The following is a 20,379-nucleotide window of genomic DNA, read 5'->3' on the forward strand; positions in this document are numbered from 1 at the left end:
CGCTCTTCCCCCGCCTCGCCTCCCTACTCTGCATCACACCGAGCTCCCTGGAAAGCGAACTGCGGAGGCGAGTGCCCGGGAGGACAAGAAAAACCAAAACGCGAACAGCCCCGACAAGTTTAATTCTGGCCCTGGTTTTGGAATGCATCGCTTGTGAATGCCCACCCATTCACCTGGGAAACAATTCTGCATTACGGCATGGCACACCTCAGACGGTTGCTCGTGTTGTTTATAAATCTGTAATCCTAATCCCGTTGCATTCTTCACTGGAGCACTTATGGTATCTGACTGAATTGTTTTCTGTGTTTCATAATCCTCCAACTCTCGGTGAGAAAGGCGGGTTATCAATGAAGCGAAGCGTTGCGCCTGAATCTGCCTCCGACGATGCACCGAAGGGCAGAAATCGAGTGGCTGAAGCTTTCCCCTAGCTAAACGGCCAGGAAAAGCCTCCCATACCAAATTTCACTCTGCAAGGCACAGGAGCCAGACCAATAAAGTAGGCGGCAACCTGTACCGCATCAGGAAATAGTGAAAGCCACACAAGGGTTTGCTTACAAAAACAGCCAGAGGCTCATCATCCCTCCGCAGAAGTGCCCATTCTCAAGCTTTCTTGGCTGGGATCCACTTAGCAGAGTTAAAATTGGTCTGAATTTGTTGCATCAACACACCCTGATACACACACACACACACACAGCCCTCAACAGTCATCTATTTGTTCCTTCTTGTGCATTAAGATCGTCAAGAGAAGATCACAACAGAGTCGCCAGAACTTGAGGTCAGACGGCTTTCAAGGCTTTCAAGGCCTCAGAATGAGAGGAAAGAATTGTATCAAGAGGCCTAGCGAAAAATGTCCTGCCAGGGCTCTTTTTGTAGAAAAAGCCCAGCAGGAACTCATTAGCATAATAGGCCACACCCAACAGCATGAAGTCATTAGCATATTAGGCCACACCCCTGACAGCACAGCTCATTAGCACATTAGGCCGCACCCCCATGTTACCAGAAGTGTGCTCATCCAGCCACACCCACCTTTTGCTTGTTATTCTGTTTACCTTGTTTGTTGTCAAAACCCAGGGCTTTTTTGTAGCAGGAACTCCTTTGCATGTTAGGCCACACACCCCTAATGTAGCCAATCCTAATGAGTTCCTGCTGTTGGGTGTGGCCTATCATGCTAATGAGTTCCTGCTGGGCGTGGCCAACTTGGGAGCCAGCCAGAACTCCATTCCTGTGCGTTCCTGCCCAAAAATAGCCCTGGATAAACACAGCCTCCAAATTACAGAGCTGCTGGATCTCTTGGCTAGAACACACATAAAAATAGGTGCAGATTTCGTAGGCCTCATTTGCATTCTCAACAAACAACTCAGTCCAAAATAGATCAACATGCATAGCTGTGTTTGTCTGTAGTCATAGAAAAGAGTGAAAGTCCAGTGACACCTTAAAGACTAACAAGAGTTTGTGGCAGGGGAGGAGCCTTCATGAGTCGCGGCTCTCACGAAAGGTCATCCCCCTGCCACAGATTTTGTTAGTCTTTGAGAAGTTCCTGGACTCTTACTCTTTTCTACTCATCCCTAGCTGTACTGAGAATGCTTCAAGGGTCGAGCTACAGCAAATAACATTTGCATCGAAAGAAATATATTTATTCCACAGTGTACACCACTGGTTCCCAAAGTGGGCAATACCATCCCATGGGGGGCGCTGGAACAATCCAGGTGGGTGGTAGGAGCCTTGGGTGCAATTGGGGGGCGTTGAATAAAAATAAGGGGGTGGTGGAAGCATAAAGAAAGAAGAGTCCAGAACCTATCTAAAGCTGCAAACTGCAAATGCATGTGCACCCTTGAAAGACTGTTATTGCTGCTGGGCTATTGTGTGGTGGCTGCTGCTGGCCTCTGGCTTCAGGCCAACAGCATCTTTCTTTACTTACAACCAGGGGTCATTTCCTGCAGGAGCGCACAGGAGCGGAACTCCGGCAATAAAGAGCCCAGGGGGCGGGCACATGCAACAAGCCCCACCCCCTGCTCCCAGCAGTCCTCAGTCAGAGCAAGAAGCAGCCAGGTAAGTTGCAGAGCTCCCCTCTGGTTCCCCAGTCCAAAACAGTCCAGTGGCACCTTTAAGACCAAGTTTTATTCAGGTACAAGCTCTCCCTCCTCTGTGAGGACAGATCTGCACGTTCCCCCTCCCAGTAGCTAGCAATCCAAAACAGTCCTGTGGAGCCTGAGCGGTGGGTGTTGCCCTCTGACACACGTCCGGTGATGTCAGGGGGTGTGGCATATGCAAATAAGTTATGCTAATGAGTTATGCTAATGAGCTTCTGTACCTCTTTTTCTATGAAATGAGCCCCGCTTACAATAACATCTTTCTTTACTGTGTGCAAATTTGTCATAGCATCTTTTTGTTCACTTGAAGGTAGATTTCTGGGGGGGTGCTGAGTAATTTTTTTTTATGAAAAGGGGGCAGTAGGCCAAATAAGTTTGGGAACCTCTGGTGTACACGATAATATAATTAAAAATATAGGGCCTGAATATCAGGCTACTTTAAGAGTAATCAAGAATAAACTTTACATAAACTGTTATAATTTCCAATACAAAATTGATGATAAATATAAAATGACCAACACAAGACCATATGTGTTTCGGCCTCAAGGGCCCTCCTCAGTGGTCAATAATATGTAACATAGTTTTTTCAGAAAAAACACATCTGGAAAATAAACAATATAAATCGGTACTGACCAGGTGATGTTATATATATTGTGTGATTTGATGTTAGCTTGTAAAATAAACCATGGGTCCTTTCACATGGTAACTGCACTCACACATAAATGGATTTTATTTGCTAGCTGAAGACACGCACATCTGGAAATACTTGAAATTGTATAAAGGTAAAGGTTCCCTTGCTCGAAAGCCAGTCGAGTCCGACTCTAGGGTTGCGGTGCTCATCTCTGTTTCAAAGCCGAAGAGTCAGAGCTGTCCAAAGACGTTTCCGTGGTCATGTGGCCGGCATGACCAGCAGGGGACGAGGGGGGACTTACCGGAGCAGGAGGGAGGCCCAGGTTATGTCACTGACAACATGGTGACGCCACTTCTGATGTGTACCAGAAGTGACATCATCACATTATGTTGTGGCGACACTCTGGTATTTGGGCAAGAACTCTATGGTAAAAATGGCTTCCACCATAGAGCTTTTGCCCAAATACCAGAGTGTTGCCACGACAATGCTGACATGATGACATCACTTCTGGTACACACCAGAAGTAACATTGCCCACGACGTAGCCTGGGCCTCTTTCCTGCTCCTCGTAAGTCCCCCTGCTGGCAAGCTCATCAGCAGTAGGGGGTGAGGCCTGGTGGCATGGGATACCTCTGGCGGGGGCAGGGGGGCTGGCAACCCTAGTTCTATGGGAGGGTACTTAGTGGCAGAACTACCACAAGGGGTGGGGAGGCTCTAGGCTATGCTATGCTATGCACTGCTAAAGCTGCCCTCTGTTTTCTTTGGCCTTATCTAGTGGCACACCCACCCACTTCATTTTAATAATCCCTCAGCATCATGATAAAACTTGGTTTGTTTCAAACATGGCTCGTTCAGCAAACTCCACTTAGTCTATCAGATGTAAAGGTAAAGGGAAAGGTTCCCTTGCTCGAAAGCCAGTCAAATCCGACTCTAGGGTTGCAGTGCTCATCTCCATTTCCAAGCCGAAGAGCCAGCGCTGTCCAAAGATGTTTCTGTGGTCATGTGGCCGGCATGACTAAACACCAAGGCGCACGGAACACTGTTACCTTTCCACTGAAGTGGTACCTATTTATCGACTTGCAATTTCTTGCTTTCGAACTGCTAGGTTGGCAGGAGCTGGAACTAGAGACGGGAGCTCACTCCGTCATGCGGCACACTCAGGTCTCAAACTGCTGAACTACCGACCTTCCACAGCCTGCAGTTCAGCGTCTTAACCACTTGAGCCACCGCAGCAATCAGATGTAGCAACTCCTAATTTAGAAGTGTTCCAGGTTTGGTCTGGTTCTCTCTCTTTCTCTCTCCAGGGAAGACATTTTTCTCTATACTGTCATCTTCGTGCCCAGGGGATCCATAAAAGATGGTGCATGCCACAACTCAATTGTTGCTGGGAACTAGGCAGAGAGTGCACCTATTACACCTGTTCTGCGGTGACTACATTGGTTACCAATTAACTCCAGGGTTCAGTTCAAGGTCTTAGTGATCCCATACAAAGCTGTTCATGGCCTAGGACCCACACATCTAAAGGACATCTCCCCATATGCCCTGCTGTGGCAGCTCCACTCGTCTGAGCAAAGCCTTCTGAAAGTGACACCCTGCAAAGGGGTAGCAGAAAAGAGCAGGAGTCCAGTAGCACCTTAAAGACTAACAAAATTTGTGGTAGGGTACCCTGCTCAGTGCTCACTTTTTCAGTCTTTAAGGTGTTACTTAGTCTTTAAGGTATTACTGGACTCTTGCTCTTTTCTACTCAAGTGGTTAAGACGCTGAACTGCAGGCCGTGGAAGGTCGGCAGTTCAGCAGTTCAAGACCCGGGTGCCACATGACGGAGTGAGCTCCCGTCTCTAGTCCCAGCTCCTGCCAACCTAGCAGTTCAAAAGCAAGAAATTGCAAGTAGATAAGTAGGTACCACTTCAGTGGGAAGGTAACAGCGTTCCGTGCGCTTTGGTGTTTAGTCATGCCGGCCACATGACCACGGAAACGTCTTTGGACAGCGCTGGCTCTTCTGCTTTGAAACGGAGATGAGCACCGCAACCCTAGAGTCGGATTCGACTGGCTTTCGAGCAAGGGAACCTTTACCTTTACCCTGCTCAGTGCTCACTTCTTCAGTCTTTAAGGTGTTACTTAGTCTTTAAGGTATTACTGGACTCTTGCTCTTTTCTACCGCTACAGACAAACTGACACGGCCACCCATCTTTTTTGGTGGGGGTATTTTTTCATGTGTGCATGTGAGTGTGCGTGCACCTGGAAGCCACAGTGACCTCTGGTGACTGACCCCTACTGGGGGACTGGAGGATATTCAGAGAGGTAGCTGAATAAAGCCCGCCCCCCGCCTCTGGTACTTGCCAGAGTTGACCCTGCTTAGCTTCCGACGAGATCGGGCTTGCCTGGGCTACCCAGGTCAGGGCACAGCTACCCATCTTGGTCTATCTGCAAAGGGGTGTGATCAAGCCTGACCCCAGCCATTCTCTGCTGTCGCCCACTTACCCAGAATAGCCAAAGACATCCTGCCTCCTGCCTTCCACTCCCCACCGCTGCTTACATGAGCAGCAAGCGGAAAATGGGAGTGGGGGTTGCAAACCTTTAATTGGTAACTGGAGACCCCCTAGGATTAGAACTGATCTCCAGGCGATACAGATCACTGCCCCCCCCCTCCAGAAAACGGCTGCTTGGGCAGCTGAACTCTGTGGCTCTGTGCCCCGCTGAGGTCCCCTCCCCTCCCCAAACCTGCCCTCTCCCTGCACCACCTCCCAAATTGCCAGATATTTCCCAACCTGGAGCTAGCAACCCTAGTCTGCCAGGATAGGGGGACGGAGCTTTTAAGTAAAACTAGGCCTCCGCCCAAAGACAAGAGATATATTTGCATGTGGTCTGAGAAACCAGGGAGGGTGAATGAGGCAGAAGGATATTCGACAACAACCTTAATCACCATTTGTCTTCCCAGATAAAAAGGCTGGATGCTATTTCTGAAATGAGTTCCCTCCAGGGTTTTCCTGGCAAATCTCCAGGGGAAGAGAGAGTTTCGTCAGTGCTGAACAGCCAGTGAGGAACGCCTGCCTACAAGTCTAGGCTTTGGCCTGCCAAGCAGCCACAGTTTCATCCTCTGGGCCAGCTGCTAAAACTGAAGAACGTCGAACCAGGAAAGGGGAAAATATGTGCAGGGAATGTTTCCATTGTTCTTTTCCTGTTTTCTGAAAACTGGAACTCCGGAGCTGTCTGCATATGCTTAGAGGCATTCAATATTTACAACAGTTTTGCTGAATAACCACATTTCATCATAGGGAGCAAGGACACTGCACGCTCACAGTGGCAACTATGGTCCTTCTTTTTAAAAAATAAGTTGGTTCGTTCCCAAAGGCAAGGGTAAACTGCACATGCTCAGACACGCTTCTTTCTCAACAACATTTTGTTTCCCCTTTGGGGTTTTGCAGTCTGTGTCCTCACAGGCTCTCATTTTGAGGTGCTAGAATTTTTCAATACTGAAGTTGGCAACTCTCTTTTTATTAGGGTTACCAGGTCCCTCCTGGCCACTGGAACGGGATGGGGGGGGGCAATGCTCCTTCTAAGCTGTGGACTCTTGTGAGCAAAACTTTTACTTTGTGAGCTACTGGCTTTAAAGTTGTGAGCAAGCGATTTGGCCTTGACCCTGATAACCTGCATCTGTACAAAATGGGTCGAGTACATTCCACCACATTTCCTACACATCTCTGTATATGGCAAAACTCTGTATACTCTGCACTTAAAACAAATGAACAGACAAAGTAACAACCAAACAAGATGAAGCAAGTTTCTGGTCCTTAAGGTGAAGAAACGCTCACAGCTGAACATGTGGGCTACAGAAAACAATATACAAGTTGTGAGCATGCCAAACCAGCCCACAGCAGTGAATTTATTATTTTTTTATTGGAGGTGGGCTATGTTCCCTCTAAGCTGTGGAGTTTTGTGAGCAAAAAATCTACTTTGTGAGCTACTGGCATTAACGTTGTGAGCGAGCAATTTGGCTCCTGCATAAACTAGTTTGTTCTGGAGCCCTCCTTCCTGAGCTGAGACAAAAAGGTGTGAGCCAGAGACTAAAAAACAGTGAGCTAGCTCACACTAACTCAGCTTAGAGGGAACACTGGAGGGGGGTATTTTTTGTATTTTTCATATATGCAGGTTTGTGCATGTGTGTGCACATGGAAGTCATGGCAACCTCTGGTGACTGACCCCCTAATGGGGGCCTGGAGGATATTCAGAGAGGTGGCTGAGTAAAGCCTGGCCCTGTCCTCCCAATGGCCCGAGTCAGCCCTGCTTAGCTTCCAAGATCTGATGAGATTGGGCTTGCCTGGCCTACCCAGGTTAGAGCACAGCAGCCAATTTATAATCAACACTTCAGAAGAAAATCAGATGCAGCTGAGGTTATGGGGAACACAACTGACACTACATTTTCTTGGTTTTGTTTTCCCCTTTAAATCGTATCTGGGTTTTTTTTTTAAAAAAACAACTTGTTCTAAGCAGCAATGAAGGGTCTGGTTCTTATTTTTAAACTTTTCTTTGATTAGGGGTTTATGGAAAACTATTCCGTTCTCATGCGATGCGGAAGAGACACGAATATTCAAAGCCACCTAATAACAGGTCAGCCCGCTGAGGTCAAGTACTGTGTGTCCAGCAGTTCTCCGGGGCCTCAGTCCTTGCTCAGGCCCAATGCGGCTTCGTGATTAGAGTGTCTGATAGGATCTGCGAGACCCAGGTTCAAATCTCTAGTCTGCTACAGAAATTCAATAGGTGATCTTGGGCCAGCTGCACACTTTCAGCCTAATCTCCCTCACAGGGCCGTTGTGAGGATACAACGAGGGAGAGGGAAATGACGTGAGCCACTTCAGGTCACCAGCACTGGGGAGAAAGGCAGGAGATACAACTAATTTATTTGGGTTATTTACAGTCGGCCTTTCTCAGTGACACTCAAGGCCGATGATGCAGCGAAAGTCAATGCAATCCACAGGATGGGACCGCCAAGAAACGAAGCAATAGGATGTGGGTTGCAGAAGCGTAGAACCAACCAGAAATCTAAAAGGAGCTGAAAGGAAGTGTAAGCATCAATCCGACACATTAAATAAAGCAGAACCTATACAGTAGGATCCCACTGTATAGTCGCACAGTGCACAGTCTCTAACACTTTACCAAAGCATCTTTCTGAAACATTTTGTTCCAGTACATCCCTATTACCCTCTAGATACAGAAGTATCAAACTCATTTGTTAGGAGGGCCAGATCTGACATAAATGTCACTTTGTCGGGCTGGGCCGCGTGTGCCATAAAACATAATGCCAAGTGCCAGGGATATAAACGGTATATAAAGGACATAAACGGTATATAAAGGACAGCAGCTCATAAGCTCTGAGTTGGTGTTTTCTCACTGCAAGACTCCATGGGCTGGGCTGGGCGGGGGGGTGCAGAGGAAAACCCACATGGGTGGACTGGAGAGCTAGCGGTGCAGCGCTGGGCAGACGCTCCCACGCTCCTTGGTTGCTGCAGACAAGGTTGTTCCACCATGCTGAAGCCACAATTGGAGTGGCTCCACCCACTCCCCTCCCCAAGCAGTCTTCTGTTCCCTCCCTTGCACCAGCTGCTCGCGGGCCAGAAATGAGCTCTGGAAGGGCCAGTTCTGGCCCCTGGGCCTTGTGTTTGACGCCCCCTGTGAGTCTAGAATCATTCCATTTTGCATACGTTCCAAGAATCCAGGAGAGCAGGAGCCTTTCTGACCTCTTCAGGGAGGCCCTTCCTCATAGGGTTACCATCCTCCCAATGGGGGTGGGTTTCCCCCCGATTTCAGGGGCTGCAATCCACCAATGGCCAGTTGGCCAGCAGGGGGAGGCCCGCCCCCAAAGAGACCTGCGTGATGACGTCACCCGCAGGTGACGTGATCACGCTGGGCATGTCGTGTGGGGGGGGGGACGCTCTAGCATTTGGCTAGAAACCGGCATGGTGAGGTGACCATAGAGTGTTTAACCAAATGCTAGTGCGCCCCCTGTACAATGTTCCCAGTGCAATGATGGCACTTCCAATGATGCCAGGAGACCCTGGAACCAAGCCAGGAGCCCCCTTGCCAGCAGACGGGTAAGACCTGGCAACCCTGCTTCCACAAGACGAGAGCCACAATGGCGAATGCGCGTGTGCAGACTGTTGTTGATTTTGCCCATCTGCAAGAAGGCACCTTTAGCAGGGCCCCTGGCCTGGATCGCCCAGGCCAGCCCGGTCCTGTCAGATCTAGGAAGCTAAGCCAGGTCAGCCTTAGCTAGTGTTTGGAAGGGCAACCTCCAAGGAAGCAGGCAATGGCAAACCTCCTCTCTGAAATGTCTCTTGCCTCAAAAACAAGTCTAGCTCACCACCTAGTGGTGCGTAAAGCTAAAAGAGCTAGACCTTCAGACTGCCAGACAATCTTGGGATCTCTCGGCTATTCTACACACATGGCTTCTTCTTCTTCTCCCTCTCCTCTATGGTGCTGGAAATTGCCATGAAGTCACAGCCACCTTGCCCTGACCTGGATAGCCCAGGCCAGCCCGATCTCATCAGATCTTGGAAGCTAAGCAGGGCCGACTCGGGCAAGGACTTGGAAGGGAGACCTCCTCGGAATACCACAGGCCGGACGTAGAGGCAGGCTAATCAAGCCACCTCTCTGAAAAACGTCTAAACCCCCAGTAGGGGTCACCAGAAGTCAACCATGACTTCCAGGCAAGCACACAAACGCACACAAATAAAATAAAATAAAAAGTCACAGCCAGTTTAGGGTGACCCTGTTGGGTTTTCCAGGCAACAGACGTTCAGAGGTGATTTGCCATTGCCTGCCTCTGTGTCACAACCCTGGTATTCCTTGGAGGTCTCCCATCCAGTGGAGCTGCAGTGGCTCAAGTGGTTAAGACACTGAACTGCAGGCTGTGGAAGGTCGGTAGTTCAGCAGTTCGAGACCCGAGTGTGCCGCATGATGGAGTGAGCTCCCGTCTCTAGTTCCAGCTCCTGCCAACCTAGCAGTTCGAAAGCAAGAAATTGCAAGTAGATAAATAGGGACCACTTTGGTGGGAAGGTCACAGCGTTCCGTGCGCCTTGGTGTTTAGTCATGCCGGCCACATGACCACGGAAACGTCTTTGGACAGCGCTGGCTCTTCGGCTTTGAAACGGAGATGAGCACTGCAACCCTAGAGTCGGATTCGACTGGCTTTCGAGCAAGGGAACCTTTACCTTTACCTCCCATCCAAGTACGAACCAGGACCGACCCAGCTTAGCTTCCAAGTTCTGACAAGACCAGGCTAGCCTGGGCCTTCTCCTATATACTCGGCGTAAAAAAATCATATCTTTAAACAGCCGTGCTTGGTTCCATTCTGTGCCACATTTGGTAGTGGAGGCACAGGATGCAGACGCCGGCTGTACGACAAGGTGCTGGAGCACTTCCACATACAACGGGGCCACAACCAATTACGCCTGGATCAAATTGTTAAAGCTTCTTTGTTCGTGTGTGACTACTCTCCCTTAAGCAGGATCTCCACTCATCTGGAGCGGTGAGCTGTGGCTCAGGAAAGCTCATACTTAAATAAATGCTCTTGGTCTTTAAGGTGCCACAGGACTTCCATCCTACAAGTGTCAATAACAAAAATCAACTGTGTATGTCCAGAGGCAGTGTCCTATAGTGGGTAGAGTGGTAAACTAGAACCCTGGGCAACCGTTTGAATCCTCACGTCCATCACGGAAACTTGCCGGGTGACCTTGGGCCCCATCACAGACTCTCAGCCTGGAGACTGACCTGGATAGCCCAGGAAAGACCAATCCTGTCAGATCTTGGAAGCTAAGCAGGGTCACCCTTGACTAGTATTTGGAAGGGCGACCTCCAAGGAATGCCAGGGACGTGATGCAGAGGCAGGAAATGGCAAACCACCTCTGAAACGTCTCTTGCCTCAAAAACGAGTCTAGCTCACCACCTAGTGGTGCATAACGCTAAAAGAGCTAGAACTTCTGGCTGCCCGACAATCTTAGGATCTCCTGGCTATTCTACACACAAGGGCATACGATAAAGACTTAATGAATTAGTCTGGATTCAGGCGGGCGGCAGCACACCCCATCTAAGCTCCCTCCCCAGGCTCCACCTGCAGATCTTCAAGAATTTCCCAATCCAGAGCTGGTAACCCGAAGCAGGAGCTGGGTCCGGATCTCTCCTCGCCCCCTTGATTCCTGTCCGATGCAGAGAGAAGTATGCAGCATGAGAGGCATTTGTTTAATTCACTGAGAACAACATTTTGGACGGTGGGGGGTGGGGGGAACGTACGGGAGGAGGTGCTTTCTGTTTGCTTGCTCACTGGTTTCTAAGGAAAGGGCACAATCTGCCCTGGATACGGGGAATGAAGATTCTCTTTCAGAGGTAAGGGCGGGGCCGGGCGTTAAGTCTCCCTGCGGGCATCGGGAAGGGTAGGGCAAAAATGCAAATAAATAAATACAACGATTGTTATGTGCGACTACACACAGGCTCGTGATAGCCAGGGGGGGATGGGAAATGCTCTGTAACATGACTTTACACGCACATGCGGTACAGAGGCAGTGCAGGAACAGCGAGAGCTGAGTCCAGTAGAGCCCCTTAGAGACCAGCAAGATTTTCGGGGTATGATGAGCTTTTGAGAGTCAAAGCTCCCCCCATCGGCTATGACTCTGAAAGCTTATAACTCCAAAAATCTTGTTGGTCTCTAAGAAGAGGAGTGGAGATTGGATTTATACCCTGCCCTTCACTACCCAAAGGAGTCTCAGAGCGCCTCACACCCTCCTTTCCCTTCCCCTCCCCACAACAGAGACCCTGGGAGGTAGGTGGGGTCAAGAGAGCTCTCTCGAGAACTGTTCCTGAGAGAACTGCTCTGAATGAACTTGTGACTGACCCAAGGTCACACCAGCAGCTGCATGTGGATGGAGTGGGGAATCAAACCCGGCTCTCCCAGATTAGAGTCCGCCGCTCCTAACCACTACACCAAACTGGTGCTAATGGACTTGGATCTAGCTGTTCCGCTGCAGACCGGTGCAGCTGTCTTCTGAAACTATTTTCATGGTCAGCACAGGAGCCAAACCGTCTACGACATTAACAACCTGCCGCTTTTCAGCTTTTAAAAAAAGTCCTCCACATAGGCTGTGGCAGAACTAAAACAGATCGAGGTATCTATTCATTTCATTTCAAAAACATTTCAGCCTGCCTTCCCACCCAAATGGGCCCCTCAAATGTACTCCAGAACATGTGATCCACAGAACGTAGAAACCAACAGGAGAAGAGCAAACAAGCAAAGCCAAAACAGCCCCTCGAGCACTGTGAAGTGTAAAGTGCTGTCCAATCACAGCTGACTAATGGAGACCCCTGGCAAGGGGCTTTCAAGGCAAATGAGAAGCAGAGGTGGTTTGCCATGGCCTTCCTCTGCGGAGCCTTCTTTGGCGGCCCCCGATCCAAATACCAGCCTTGCTTAGCTTCTGAGATCAGGCTATACCATGACGCCTTCCCTCCCACATGAAGCCTAGCCTAATAGGAAAGCATTCTCTGGCCTTCTAAAATGTCCAAGGGTGAGGATCTGGTGGGTTTCACTTGGGAGGGGATTCTACAAGGCGGGAGCCACCACCCAGAATGCAATGTTCCTGGGAGGGGATAGTTTGGCCTCCATGCCATTGGGTGGGACCCACAGTAGAGTCCAACTGTGTTAGTTCTTGAGGGGCGGGGGTAGTTTTACAAGGGAGAAATAATTTCCTCATATGTCTTAGTTCCGCAACTTTTAGGGCTTCAATAGTCAAGAACACCATGTTGAATTTGAGAAAGGAAAAAGAAAAACAACTGGGAACAAAAGGACCTCTTGTAAAACTGAGATCCTCCCAGCATATGGCCCTGGATTTCAAATGAGTCACCACTTTTGGGATCGGCCGTATATTCCGGGCTGCCTCCAAGGGCAACCCCCACATACAGTACACTATAGTAGCCAAGTCAAGAAGCTATCAAGACATGCATACACGTAGCAAGGTCTTTGCTATACCGTAAAGGGCACAGCTGGCACACCAGCTGAGAATGATCAAACATATTCCCTGGCCACAGCTGCTAACATGCTAACTGTTGGAACACATCCAAGTCACAGACCTTTTGGGAGGAATGTGTCCCTGCTCAAGATTGGTAAATCTACACCTTTTTTCCTGGGTCCTTTTGGGCTCACACCATAAAGACCATTGTTTTGCATCTATTCACAGAAAAATCCTATGCAGGGGTCATTTTGTAGAAAAAGAGCTGCAGGAGCTCATTAGCATAACTTATTAGCATAACTTATTTGCATATGCCACACACCCTGACTGGAAGTGTATCAGAAGGCAACACCCACCGCTCAGGCTCCACTGGACTGTTTTGGATTGCTAGCTATTGGGGGGGGGGACATGCAGATCTGCCCTCACAGAGGAGGGAGAGCTTGTACCTGAAGGCGGGGGGGGGGCTCTGCAACTTACCTGGCTGCTTCTTGCTCCTCATGGCCCGACTGAGGGCTGCTGGGAGCAGGGGGTGGGGCTTGTTGCATGTGCCCGCCCCCTGGGCTCCTTACTGCCGGAGCTCTGCTCCTGTGCGCTCCCGCAGGAAATGACCCCTGATCCTATGCAGTGTTACTCCGGTCTACACCCATTAACTTCTATTGAAGGCGGATTGGAATAGCTCTGTGTAGGATTACACTGTCAGAATTCTAACCTGGATCTGTTGAAAACTAGAAATACAGCTGAGTGCCACCAGCCTATCAGTGACAGCTCATCCCATGTCCTCCTCAGACAATTTCTTCTAGCGGGTTTCATGTAGATGCTAACTAGTATGAGAGAGAGAAGGGAAATTAGTGGTTCAACAATTGCCAAAGAGTCTTTGAGATTCCCTAATTTAATCTAATCTAATTCAATGCTTTAGCACCGTTTTTGGAGATCTGCATGCAAGAAGAGTGCGAGCACTAAACAGAGGATTCCTAAGTCTCACAGTTGATCCAGAACGTACTGTGGTTGATAGTATCTACATCCAGAAAAGAATTCAGATAGTCAACAGGGTAACACACTCCTTCATATTAAGAACATAAGAGAAGCCATGTTGGATCAGGCCAATGGCGCCAACACTCAGTGTCACACAGTGGTCAAAACTCAGGTGCCATCAGGAGGTCCACCAACAGGGTGGATCTCTCTCTCTCTCTCTCTCTCTCTCTCTCTCTCTCTCTCTCTCAATATCATTCACCATGGTTACCAAAACAGTCTCACTCCCAAAGCTTGGATAGAATCCAGACTGAACTGGATTTAGAAAACGGCATTTCATCCAGAAGAATCTGGAGTTGTCCAGACATAACCTGCTCCACTACCTTGGCTAAGAAGGAGACGCTGGAAACTGGCCCAATGTACTTAAAGGGATCCAAGACAGGCTTATTCAGTAGAGACTCTTCCAATCTTCAAGGAAGCATATACCCCCATCCCTTGGATCCAGGCCACCAGCCGCTCCCAATCAACACCAACAAGCTCACCAAGATGGGCAGAGAGGTCCAGGACATGATGTCCAGCCTAAGCACCATGCCCACACCTTAAGGCGTCCACGACAGCAATAAAACCTTAGAAGAACTCAATACTTCACCCACAACCTCTGATTCAAGAGAACAGCCTCAAGTCAGAACAGATGCGAGCAATTTTATCTGCCAAAAGGAAAGAAATCACCACTTGCGCATAAAAATGCATTTAGGCACATATGTGAGAATCTGATCTGGAAATAACACAAAACCTATGTTTGGCAGATGGCTGCTGCATACGACAGGCCTTCCTTATAGGAAATATGTCCCCTGGTAGCACATGCCATTGCACATGTGGCATTTGTTTGGGGGGAGATTTGCTGTGGGTTTCCCAGGATTTGTTCGCCACATATAAACATGGCAAAAAAGAGAAATGTTCATGAAATTTTTACATGTGACAATCTGCATTTTGAGTGTTACCTACAATGGTAGATCCTTTTTGTAACAGGTGAAGGTGACTTCCATTTAGACCCCTGGTAACCAGACATATTATGGAGTTGTCCTTTTGTAGCACAGTCCCTTAAAGGGGGGAAAAGGCACGACTGCTGTACAGGTTGTGTTTAAAATCACTAGCTCCCCCCAACAGAAGAAGAAAAAGAGAGGAAGAAGAGACTGGATTTATACCCCACCGTTCACTCGGCGTCTCAGAGCGGCTCACAATCTCTTTCCATTCCCCTCCCCAAAACAGACACCCTGTGAGGTGGGTGGGGCTGAGAGAGCTCTTTTGAGAACTGCTCTTGAGAGAACAGCTCTGAGAGAACTGTGACTGACCCAAGGTCACACCAGCAGCTGCATATGGAGGAATGGGGAATCAAAACCATTTCTCTAGATTAGAGTCTGCTGCTCTTAACCACTACCCACACATACACACGCACACAATCTCCATGCTTTATTTTTGTAGCATGAAAATGTACAGGAGCTGCAAAGGGTTCTGTGGCACCTGAAAAACTAACACATTTATTGTGATATACAAGCAGCCCACGTGACAGGGTATCCTAAATAGACCAAATACCACCACCCCACACACATAGGAGAAAAGAGGTGAGGGGAACATGTAAACCAGGGGGCCTAAAGACCATGAAAAGCATGGGGCCCTGGTAGGTGTCTCACATTTCGACAAATGCAGAGTCCAGATGCAGGCCAGATAAAAATTAGAATGGACTATTCCTAGCTAGTACTCACTGGTGATAAATTTAGCATAGCAAGAGAGGCAGTGTTCACTAATACAGAGACAGAATTCACAACAATAGACTCTTCAGTCTCAAGACCCACTGTTAATCCTATCCTGCAACCTGTCACTCACTGCTGAAGTTTATCTATCTCACCCCCCTCTCTCTCTCTTACACTTTCTCCTCCTCTCCCTATCTTTTGCCTCAAGAGCCCCCCCCCAAAAAAAACCCTCTTAAACAACAATCACAAAACGAAATGGCACTGTTACTGTTTGTGTAACATACTTCAAATCAGGCTGTGATCCGCTCCCACGTCCTAACTCACTAGGTGCAGAGACTGGTGACTTTACACAACACCTGTCATAGCCGTACCGCTAAAATGTATATACTGCCTCCCTGTTTAGACTACACGCATTTAAGCTTCCTAACTCCATTTGACTTTAGGGGTTTTTTTTTAAGCAGCTTATGGAGCAATCCTAAGCAGGTCTACTTGGAAGTAAGGCTTACTTCTGCAAAAGTGTCCTTAAAATGGCAGCCTTAACTGTGTCCAGGGTTGGAGCCTTAAAACAGCTGCGCGCCGCTTGAGATATACATGGTCCAAATTTGGCAGCTTAGACAAAATGAACTTTTGACAACAGCGACCACAGCAGCAGCAGCAAAATAACTGAGACACCTCCTCACTCTCCTTTTCAGTAATCCGTTTAGGCCCCGTGGCCAGGGTGCTGCTCTTTCACTTTTTAATCCAGGCAGAATGCAAATTCAAGGAGCAAGAGAAACAGTGGAATTCCACCTCAAGCACATGCATATATAGAAAAATCCCCCCCCCATCTCTTTGCACAGCCCACAGTGGGGGACACTCCGCAAGGAAGATGGACTCCAACCGGCCCCAGGGAAACATCCTAAAGCAAAAGAGGGAAATTTTGGAAACTGTGCAGCGAAGGAAGGAGAGGCGGTGTGGAGTTCATTTCAAAACAACAGGGGGGGGGGGCTGATTATTCTCATGGACAAAAGATCCAGGTGCTACCAGAGACTTCTGGCGACCTTCCCCAAGTGGGGTGGCCTGAACACAAGACAGAGGGTCATGGCAGTAAAATAAAAGCCCGTGTGGGAAGAAAGAGAGAGAAAGAAGGAGGGCGAAGCAGCAGCTACAAAGAAAATAGGGCAGGCAGAAAAAAGAAATTCCAGACGCTTCAAGATGGCGCGGAGACGACAGGCCTCTGGCAAAACCTCTTGAGGAGAAACACCGGCTCTTCTCTCTCTCCCCCTCCCTCCCTCCTCCCCCCAGCTCTCCCAATCCCCTTCCTTTCCTCTTCCTTTCCTCCCCTCCTTTAGGTGATTCTCTAATAGATTGAAATATTGAAGAAAAGGCAAACCACGAAACGATCACCCCCCTCAACCGTGGCCCAAACAATACCTGTTTTTTCTTTGATTTCACAGAGCACGGTGAACAGGGCAGGTTTCATTCGATGGCAATTCAGAGCGTGTTTCCTGCAGTTTAAACAGTGGAAGAGAGAACAGATAAAGCCAACGGTTTCTGGGGAAAGTTTAGAGGATCCAGTGTTGTTGTTTTTTTAAATTATTATCTGTTCCGAGGCCGAGGCCTAGTGAATAAATCAATCCCTTTTTATTCACACAAATAATGGAATCCTCAATCCATTCTCAGTAATTCCCAATGTGAGTCCAGTGTCTGGACAGGAACAACGATTAAAACCATGCATTCCCTTCAGTTTGGTGAATGACTTCTCAAAAACAGTGGAGAATCTTCTGGTATAGCAAAATGCACAAACTTTGTTCCAAGTTTGGGGAGGGAGACAAAAGGGAGCTAATTTTTTAAAAAAGGAATGGGCTCTGTGTACACTTTACCAGAATAAGCCACATAAACCAAACCAACAAAAAAGCAAACAAGATTTTTTCCCTCTTTTTCATTAACCTCTTATCTACGTGTTGTAATTTCAGCATACATTTCTTTTTAAAATATTTTCATTTTTTGATTCCCCAATTGCATTCATCATTAAACTGTTAAGGGCCCCCAATATAGTTACACAATTCACCCCAATTTTTTTAAAGAGTAACCAAAAAAACACTGGATGCAGAACCGAAACCATCCCCAAATGGAATTAAAGCCCTCAACACTAGGCCAACAACTGATACGTAAACACAACTTTCAGTGAAAACAACCCCGAATAGTTAATCTTCCCGAGCCACCAAACAGAGCACCTAATTTTCAGATCGCCAAAAAAGGGCAAAGCTTCCACATCCATCTACACTGAAACACAACTTTCCTAGTTCTTGCTGAAATACCGTATGAAGAACCCCTTTTCTGTTTACAACCCCTCAGCTTTCACTGCCCATGGAATCATTACCAAACCTCTCCATATGCTGTGATACCCAACTTAACCATTCACCTCACGTTAGATTTTATACACACAGCCACGCGGGTCTCAGGAAAAAAGATACCCTTGAGAAAACCTTTCAAAAAATAAAAACACCCATTTTCCTTCACAATAGTTAACAGAAGCATAAACTATGTCTTAACACACCTACACACAAGTGACAGTTCCCAAGTGGAAACACCTTCCAGGGAAACGAAACAGGCCTTTTGAGATGAACCACAGTTCTATCTAATAAACCCCCACATGACACAGCCTCGACAATTCTCACACGCCAAAAACCACACACACAGACCACCTGCTCTGGCAAACGGGTATCTTGAAACAAGGCAGCTGAGGAAAGATCCTCCTCCCCCAATGTAAAGATGAAAGAAATAATCCAATTTTCCCCCAAACACTGCACAAAGAAGCTAAAAAAAAAATTCACAACTTTTGCACATCTCTTCTGTCCCCACTTATATATCATCCACTTTTGTTTCAGAGCTACCAGAAGTCTCAAATATGATTGAATTATAGGGTATTGGTGCTAGTATTTGGTGATTGGCTTATATATTGGTAATACTATTTGGTGACCCTCACCAAATATTATTACTAATATATAAGCCAATCACCAATATATAATATACTAATATATAAGCCAATCACCAATACCCTGTAATTCAATCATGTTGGGGGCTTTTGGTACTTCTGAAACAACAGTGGTGAGAGAGCAGAGCAAGTTCGTGGCAAGTTTGACTCCTACATTTTCTTGAAGTGGGGTCCAGAGGTTTAAGCAAAAGATGTGAAAATCGGGAATAACTAGGAGCTGCCAATCTGGAAAGCTATTCCCAGTATAGCTCCATAATTCCATGCCGGATATTCCCAACCCCCAATCCCTTCCCCCAAATCGTCAACCAATGCCTGCATGCCCCATACTGGTCAGTAACCCCAAGGAAAACTTTTATTCCCTATATTCAGGCAGTGTCCAAATTATGCTTTCATTTCTGTTCTAAATCCCAGGTCAGAGAGGCTCGATGGCCCTACAAACCAATCAAAACTTTATTCCCCCCCCAAAAAAAAGTGAATTCCACTCCCTAATCAAGAATAATCCCCATTTATCTCTCTTGCCTTGAAAGACACGAACTCAAACTTTAATACTTGCTCATCTGTATCCAGGCCTCTGGCTATCTTTCGAAGTCTCCAGTAAAGTTCCCCTACAAGCGATCCCACTCTCAGACCAGTCTCACCTTCCTCCCCACCATTCCCACAAGGGGGGGGGGGAAAGACCCTTTATTTCCCCCTAGCTCTTCATTTTCCATTTCCCAAACACTATGAAATATGGTGCCAAGAATCTAGACTTTCAAGGATACCCTGATCACTCAGCCCACAATGCTTATCTCCATCAGTTCATCCCACAACTCTCAATTTCCGACTCTCCACCAGAAACCCTCATTGGGCATCCATTCCCTGCCCCCCCCTCCGCCCCCTGTATTTCATATCACAAAATTAGAATCTGGTGGAAACCCCACTAAACGCATCCCACGCCGCCTGGATTGCAATTCCGTCAACTAAGCCCCGCTTTGCCCGTGTTTCGTGCCAGCCTGCCCCATGCCCGCACAAAGGGGAATCCTTCCACCCAAACTTTCCACCACCACCCCACAAAGCCCAGGCCATCCGAGAACGGAAAAGGGTAACCAACTTTGCCTGCGCCTCGTCCAAGCTTTGGTCGGTGATGGTCATGATCTGTTGGAGGATGTCGCCGATGTCTTGCTTCCGAGGCTCGCCGTTATCCGAGGGGGGCTCGTGGAGAGAGTGGGGGGTCATGGTCTGGACTCCTTGGACTGGGGGGTGGCCTGTGAGCCCCACTGCCCCCCTGGCTTGGATCAGCCTCCCTTGGTCATCCATTCTTGGCAAACCACAAGGCAAATTGTCCGCACACGCACAGACCCAAACGCACACAAAAGACGTATATCCTAATTTGGCAATGAGCGACACCAGGGCCGCCTTGAAGAAAGAATCAGTTCTATTCCATCTTGGAGGTACGCTCCCACGGCCCCTTCCTTGGAGACTTTGGGGCTGGGAAAATGGAGTCCCACACAAGGGCTGGAGGAGGAGGAGGAGGTGGAGCTGGAAAGGGGGAGGGAAGCGAAGGAAAAAGGAGGAGAAGAGATCCGCTTCTCTGCTGCTGGTTGCTCGCTTTTCTCTCTCTCTCTCTCTCTCTCACTCCACCTCCCTCCCTCCCTCTTCATAAGCCTTGGCTGAGGCATGGGGTTGTGGACTCTCTCCCTACATAACTGCTGCCCTCAGCTGGTTCGTTGGGGGAAAAGCCACCTGGAAAGGAGAAGAAAAAAAAGAGACAAGGATGGTGAAAGAAAACAACCTGCCTTCTAGCTTGAAGGGGGGAAAAGAAAGAGCAGACTGGTGGGAGGCAGCAGAGTACAAGTGAGCATCGCTTACCTCAGGACGGCATCCCTGTTCATTCCCAATCAGGGGAAGAATCTACCGCCCTCACTAAAGGGGATGGCAGCCTCCGCTTGATCTGCAAGCTCACACTCGCCCACCAGCCTGAATGCGGTGGG

At 48.3% G+C, this 20,379-nt stretch overlaps 1 protein-coding gene across 3 annotated transcripts in view; it reads right to left on the bottom strand.

Moving 5' to 3' along the window:
* Window positions 1-19,867, bottom strand: part of PBX2 (pre-B-cell leukemia homeobox 2) — a 54,391-nt gene extending 34,524 nt beyond the window's left edge. For 2 of the 3 annotated variants that reach the window (XM_015415413.1, XM_015415412.1), the window contains exons 1-2: window positions 19,500-19,867; window positions 16,846-16,919 (exon numbers count right to left, since the gene is read on the bottom strand). In XM_015415413.1, coding sequence (XP_015270899.1) covers window positions 16,846-16,919; window positions 19,500-19,705 — 280 coding nt within the window. In that variant the 5' untranslated portion in view covers window positions 19,706-19,867. Of the gene's footprint in view, window positions 1-16,845; window positions 16,932-19,499 lie in introns of all 3 variants that reach the window. The other variant, XM_015415411.1, reaches the window with a different exon arrangement.
* Window positions 19,868-20,379: the final 512 nt, after the last annotated feature.

Source organism: Gekko japonicus, unplaced genomic scaffold (genome assembly GCF_001447785.1).
Source record: "Gekko japonicus isolate JY-2015 unplaced genomic scaffold, Gekko_japonicus_V1.1 scaffold1234, whole genome shotgun sequence".
NCBI lineage: Eukaryota > Metazoa > Chordata > Lepidosauria > Squamata > Gekkonidae > Gekko > Gekko japonicus.